This window comes from Macrobrachium nipponense, chromosome 36 (assembly GCF_015104395.2).
Source record: "Macrobrachium nipponense isolate FS-2020 chromosome 36, ASM1510439v2, whole genome shotgun sequence".
NCBI classification, from domain to species: domain Eukaryota; kingdom Metazoa; phylum Arthropoda; class Malacostraca; order Decapoda; family Palaemonidae; genus Macrobrachium; species Macrobrachium nipponense.
In genome coordinates, this window is record NC_087220.1 from 43,540,278 (window position 1) to 43,547,777 (window position 7,500).

Sequence of the window (7,500 nt, forward strand, 5' to 3'; positions counted from 1 at the left end):
ATATATATATATATATATATATATATATATAGTACGTGTGTGTTTGAGAACAGCGATCAATACAATCCACGCCTTTGTTTTTATGTCGGATACATTTCATCTCTCTCTCTCTCTCTCTCTCTCTCTCTCTCTCTCTCTCTCTCTCCTTACCTTCCCCGACAGGAGCAGCCCCAGGCGATCCGTCCTGGTGAGGTTCTGCATAGCGTAGGCCTCGCCTGCGTGTAAGGACATCACCTGGGCATACTCCAGGGACACCAGCCTCTTGAACAGAAGCCTGGGGACCTGGAATCCAGGAAGATGAGGTGGTGTTAGACTTGTTTCCGATTTGTTACCTTTATCCTTGTGGTGCTTACGTACGTAGATGTGTATAGGAGTGTGCGTGTGTATGTCTCTCTTTCTATCTACTATCTCTCTCTCGATCTCTCTCTCTCTCTCTCTTCTCTCTCTCTCCTCTATATATATATATATTATATATATATATATATATATATATATATATATATATATATGTGTGTGTGTGTGTGTGGTGTGTGTGTGTGTGCGCGTGTGTGTGTATAATATATTAATATATATTAATTTATTATTTATATATTAATATATATATAAAGAGTAATAAATCTTGTATGTTTTAAAACCCAATTTTACATCAGGATACATTCATCATTGCAGGAATGTGTCCTGATGTAAAATTGGGTTTTAAACAGATTTTTTTTTTAAATTTTGTTTTTACAATTTACAAGATTTATTCTTTTATTTACAGCCAGGAAAATGAGACTTGTTGTCTTGAAAACGTCGGCACTCACTAATAAAGATGTTTTTATGTACCAGCCTGTTTCCACTGCTCTCTGATCTTATTAATTCTCTAGATTTGACTATCAAACCAATGGTAGTACATTCAATCCAGATTCACGTTAATATGTGTTAATGTAATGTTCCTTATTCACTAAAGTACCCACTGACTTGGTATTGAATACCTTAAAGAGAATTGCATAGACTTGATTTGCTATTAACAATTAGCCAGGTCATAGAATTAACAGGATTAAGCATACGTGACTGTAGATGTATTTTCAACGAGGATCATTTTTAATTAATCTTTTGGAATGGCAATGGGAGACCCACCTTCGCCTGTTCTTTCAAATTTGTATATGGAACTTATTTCGTAGCTCTATCTTTGTTTGTATAAACATCACGTTTTTACCCTTTCTCGAGTTGAATTAAAAAATATAGTAATATATATATATATATATATATATATATATATATATATATAATATATGTAAATATATATATATATATATATATATATATATAATACGTATATATATACATATATATATATATATATATATATATATATATATATGTGTGTGTGTGTGTGTGTGTATACACTCATATATACATATATATACATTATAGATACATGTATATATATGCATATATATACACATATATATCATGTATAGATACATATAAAAATATATACACATAAATCCTAAATCATTGTATAGAACATACTAAAACATATATACACATAAATCATATGGATACGCACACATATACAAGATTTAATATATATAAATAATATATATATAAATATATATATAATTATTATTAACATTATATATATAACAAATAAACAAACCCTATTCATAGGACAAGACGTACCTTAATCATAAAACGTAAATCACCCTTAATTCTAGACGAGTGACATTCCATCACAATTACCCTTTGATTCTCATTTCTACGCTAATCTTCTTTATCCCTTTGTTATGAGCTCAAGGTCCTACTCAGTGCGAGTCCCTCGAGGGCTTAGTCTTCATTCCTCAAGGCCAAGAAGACCCAGTGAGGAATGGCCCTCCGTGACACGCCGTAATCAAGGTCACGCACCAGTGACCTACTTTGCGGCGATTTCAGTCTCAAATGACACGTGAAACAGACTTATGTTCCACAAGGTCGTGCCTGACGCATTCTTCTAGCGGAGCGAAACCTTGAGAGTATTTTGTGCGTTGAAATGATGGATCATCAGTTCATTTGTTGCAATGATTGACTGAGGTTGATAGTTATGCTCACAGGTCCCCTTCCCAAACCCCAACTACCAAACCCCTCCACCCACCCGCCGTCATGTAAGGCGTGTTTAGGTTAGAGGTACCAACGTGTGCTTATTCACTGTTTACCTTCCCGGCGACCTAGATACTGACTTCCATCAAATAATCAGAGTGGGAGAGGGACTCACATTGAGAGGCTGGAAGAGAGCTTCGTACATGGCTTCCAGTTCCTTGTTGACTTTCACGGGTCTCATCTGATAGATGATGTACAGCGTCTGGCCCATATTGAGAAGCATGAAGGTGAAGTTCCAGGAGAAGACGTCTGGCGCGCAGATGATGTTCCAGGCCCACGTTGAGTACAGGAGGAATCCTGGAAACAGCACAAGGGTAGGGATGAGTGTCAGGCTAAGTGGGGAAGGAAGAGGGGGAGGGGTAAAGGTAGAGATGAATTTAATATAAAAATACTCATTATTTTAGCTTCTCTGGCATCATTTCTACACGCTACCACTCACATCAAGTTCCAAAACTTTGTAGCAAGTTCCTAATAACTGATTTTTGGGATGAGATAGCGACTTCCATGCTCTGCCCTCCAAAATGGTTACGAAAGCTTGGTTCAATGCCGTTTTGGCAGTAACTTGTGTTCACCTTTCCAATTATTTATTCAAATTCGCTTTTCATTTAGTAGCTATAAACTGCGTATCCATCAGGTGCTTTTCACGTTAGAACGTACAGAAATATAAGTAACAATATCTTGATTAGCAGCTCAAAATTTGGAAAAGAGTTTCACGCAAATGCAGTGGATTTTAAATAAATACAAAGGCAAGGTAACGAAAATACACACATTACATAGCTGACATTACAATATAGGGAACACCTAAAATTTTTACCCATCACGACACAGCAGTTCTGATTTGAGTTACTACTGTATAAAATAAAAACACAAAACCTATGCAGTAAAAAAATAATTCCAGTGAATACCTTTAAAATGTTATCGGCAGTCTGGAAATATTAAGCTTCAGTATCATTAAGTGGGTGCGGATTAGGTTTTACCATCAAATTCAATTACAGTACTAGCGTGGCAGTCTGAAATTAGTTGGCAACCATGCCGAGAAGGGGCGCGGCCTTTGCCTAGACACAGACTGAAATTAATCAGCAGTAATCTGGAATTATTTGGCAGCAGAGCTTAGACAAGGACGAAGCTCCAACTAAAAATAAAGCTACAGTAATCCAGCTGTCTGACAATGACTTGTAGCCATGCCATGAAAGGGGTGTGGCCTGTGTTTACACGCATGAAAGGGGCATGTTTATGGCTCAGCTTAAGATAAAAGTGCTTCATGGCAATGACAGCAGAGAATGGGCGTGGCTTGTGACTCAGCTTGTAATGAATTTGAAACTCACCAAGTATGAGGATCGAATGCATGAACAGCAGGCCCTTCATCTGTGAAGGTGCCAGGTAACTGACGAAGAAGAGGCCATTGGCCAGCTGGAAGAGAAGATGCTGCGGCAGAGACCACTTCTCACACGACAGCAGTGTTCCTGGCAGGTGGGAGATGAAACATAAGGCAGAAGTAAACAAAGACGGAAATGAACGCGGAGTCAGGCTGCGTTCTTTGGCGAAAAAATTGAAATTTTAAGAATACTGAGTTTAAGACTGAAAGAAACTCTTGCCGAAGTTAAGAACGTATGTGATTCTCTTACATAAAAAAAGATACTATTAATCAAATAGCTCTGAAGCAGTATGAGTTATTGATAAATAAATAAATACAGTATTTACAGGTATGAATAAATCTAAGGTCAGAAAAGAAAAACCCAGTACTTCCTTTCCAATACAGTTATATGAATCATACTCCCCCAAGGGGATCTATAAAGCAATCAAACTAATTCATCAACATTACTAAATCATCACGGTTAACAATAGTCATCTAGTATATATATGCTCAACTATAAAACATACACTAAACTTTGAAAAAAAAATTGGGTTCACGACTCTTCTATGAAAAAGATGTGAAGGCAAGTCCTTTGTATTAAAAAGCAACTCTATGCAAAAGTGACTGGGAAGGGGGAAACACCAGCTATTTTACTGCGGGGCAGTCCTCCATGTCAAGAACTCTACTTGCATGTAAGCAATCACGTTTAAATAAGAAACACGAAAAAGTAAATGAATAGTAAACAGGCTTCTTCTTCTTTTCTTCTTCTTCTTCGTCAAGACTTTTTATGGATATTCGTGTCTGTGAGTTGCACGCTAAGCTTTCAACAGGATGTTTTGGTGTTTTTGTGTCAAAATGAATGTGCTCATATTTTTGACGTTTCCTGTGTCAACTCTGATTGGTGGTTGCGGGCTGCTCTGTGAGAAAGAGCCCGTGCTGGCATAACACCAGCTTCATCAAAAAAAAAAGACAAAATAGTTGGTGGCTCACGAAGTTTCGTATCATACAAAAGTTATTCATGTGATATGTTCATTAAATACTGCCTAATTTGAACGTTTCCTGTCCACAAGCTTGACTGACTGATTGTGGAAGAAATTACAGAGGAAAGTGATGAATCTGGTAAACACTTGACTTTGCATCATTTGTGGGGTATCCAGCATCTGAACTGTACTCGTATTCATTGCAACTATTTCTGGTAAGGTCCGCGAACCTCCTATAACGCCCATTATGTTCTTTAGGCAAGAAAAACTTATACTACAATTAGCCAAAAAAAAACTAGCACACAACGTAACCTTCAAAATCTACTTGCACCGACACCCACAGTGAATCGGGCACATGAAAAAATAATAAAGTCTTTACTAAAACAACTCCACTTTGAACCCACCCCAACTTCAACATGCTACAGTACTCAAGGATGCCTATGACGTCTAAGAGAAAATAAAAAAAAAGGAAAATGTCTTACTGGAAGGGTTGCAAAAGTAGGGGAAGGGGGTTGGGGGGGCGGTATTCAAAATTTGATCAAGTCAACACGACTAATGTTTCACGGAATGCAGGATTTACGTCAACATAACTAGATATATAGTATATAATATAATTATTGATCTCACGAAATGCAAAAGACACATCACACCTGAGTCTCTTACCCGGGATACATAAGAGGTGCTCGCCGAAGAGAACAAGAGAAACATCTACATTTTAATGCTTTATACGTCATTCGGTTCCTAATGGCTGGTGTGGAATCCAGACCAAGTTCCATCAAGGTGGCTTTCGTGGATTCCCCAGGATCCCCAGAATTCTCCCAAGAATCCCCAGGATTCCCAAGGTTTCCACAAGATTCCCATAGACCCCTAGTATTCACCAAGATTCCCAAAGACTTCCTATGAGTCCCCAAGATTCCCCAAGGCTCACTATGATTTTCCAAGATTCCACAAGACCCCCTATGACTCCCCAAGATTCCCCAAGACTCACTAGGATTCCCCAAGATTCCAAAGACTCCCTATGAGTCCCAAAGATTCCCCAAGACTCACGAGGATTCCCAAAGATTCCACAAGAGTCCTTAAGAGTTCCCAAGATTCCCTTGGATTCCCCAAGATCCCCCAGTATGTCCCAAGTTTCCCCAGAGTTCCTCAAGATTCCCAAGGATTCCCAAGATCCCCAGTGTCCCCCGTAATTCCCCAAGATCCCCATTATTCCCAGGATTCCCCAAGATTCCCAGGATTCCCCAAGACCCCCAGGATTCCCCAAGATCCCAAGTGTTTCCCAAGATCCCCAGGGTTTCCCAAGATCCTACTGGATTCCCCAAGACTCCCTAAGAGTCCCCAAGATTCCCCAGGATTCCCTAGATTTCCCCTACATAATTAGGCTTGAGCTTCATAACCACTCGACCACCCTGATGGACTTCGACAGTTTGTTACAGGCCTAATTAATTTCCTCAATTCAGTATTACCCTAATCTTTGCATTTTTTAAAAATAAAAGTATAATATATTTGATATAATTGCTTAAGTCTATTTTTTCTTGCCTATAATATTCTTTAAGTCATCAACTCATCAATTAATTGAATTTGCAATACAAACAAATAAATCAAAATTTACTTCCCATTAAATAAAGTAGAACATATTTTTTGTCAGATTTTAAAGAATTCAGTCTGTTGAACTTTTAATTTCTGATGAAGTAAACTCTAGCCACCCGGGGTTTTAAACAAACCCCTGGGGACAATTCTTTTACAATTTGCTCAACTGACCTGGTAATGCCTATGCTTACCTTGCAATTACAAAAAAAAAAAATTGAAAAAGGTCAAATAATTCTCATTATAAATAGTACATGAAAATTAAAAACCTTCAAACGAAATCTCTAATAAAATAGAGTCAGATATCAAGGACTCTTTAAGCTCTGGCATGACCTTGGTCTATACATGCTCTGAACTGCATTCTCTTTGTTCAGCCATATCATTATCTATCTCCATTACAAAATAAAATCATGAAAGTAAATACATCATATCGGTCAAGGAAACAAGGATTCTGAAAACGACGCCTTCACTGATATAAACTCCATGATCATGCACTGAACTTCATTCTCCTTGTTCAGCCATATCAAGACTTCAAATCTGGTCAAAACTCTAAATATAAAGATCTAACTTCAGCTCCTTGTTCAGCCATGTCAAGTTCTATTTCAAGTCAAATGAAAACTATGAATGTAAAAAGATCTAACTTCCTTCATATCTGAAATGGATGTTATGTAACAAAAACGTTCACTCACCTAAAAAAGTCGAGTTGTTGAGAGATAGAGGCTCTATGTCGTCTTCGGTGCCGTTCACTACGTCAGCGTCGGTCAAGTTGTAGTCCCAGGCCAGGTCGTTGTCGCTACCCATGGTTAATGAACGAAGCTTTCTGGTGGAAATCGGAGTTTTGAAGATTAAAAAGAAGCGATTCGTTGCAGTGTTTGGCTTGGCTTGCTAATTGCTTCCAGGCACTGACTTGACAAGAGAGGTCTCACAGAAACAAATCACCACATATTTGAGGATTGCAAAGCTTATTATTCTAAATTATATGATTTGTTTGTACACACACAAACACACACACACACACATCCAACTCTAGGTCTATTGCCTGAAAAATAGTCCTAGATTGACTTAAAAAGCGAAAGCTGTACCTGGTGGTTGGTCGACATAGGCACTTCAGAAAGAGGACATAAAGCTACATAAGCAAGTTTATGCCAAAATGACTTACAGGGAACTGAAAGTTTGATACCCTTCGGATTCGTCCCTATAATGGGAAATACCATGATATAACAGATAGTATTTGTGTGAGTGGGGTCAAAATATGTACTATATGTACGTATAAATTATGCAGATGCTTAAGCTACAAATGTCCTTTAATATCAAATTCGTTTTACCTTGGAATTAATATATTTTTCATATATGTTAACCGAAAGGGAATTTTTTAGTTGATAATAATTTCGTCCTCTCGTGGATTCGAACCAACTCACAGAGGAGAAATCACGATGTGATGTGATACAAATTCATACATTG

The 7,500-nt window shown here is 37.8% G+C and overlaps 1 protein-coding gene across 6 annotated transcripts in view; it reads right to left on the minus strand.

Annotated features, from left to right (window-relative positions):
• The window catches only part of LOC135203584 (popeye domain-containing protein 3-like), a 25,904-nt gene that overhangs the window by 13,012 nt on the left and 5,392 nt on the right, over positions 1-7,500 (minus strand). For 2 of the 6 annotated variants that reach the window (XM_064233354.1, XM_064233352.1), the window contains exons 2-6: positions 6,729-6,859; positions 5,116-5,160; positions 3,444-3,581; positions 2,234-2,415; positions 151-282 (exon numbers count right to left, since the gene is read on the minus strand). In XM_064233354.1, the coding sequence (XP_064089424.1) occupies positions 151-282; positions 2,234-2,415; positions 3,444-3,581; positions 5,116-5,160; positions 6,729-6,840 (609 nt within the window). In that variant the 5' untranslated portion in view covers positions 6,841-6,859. The remainder of the gene's footprint in view (positions 1-150; positions 283-2,233; positions 2,416-3,443; positions 3,582-5,115; positions 5,161-6,728; positions 6,860-7,500) is intronic. The other 4 variants (XM_064233353.1, XM_064233355.1, XM_064233356.1 and 1 more) reach the window with 4 other exon arrangements.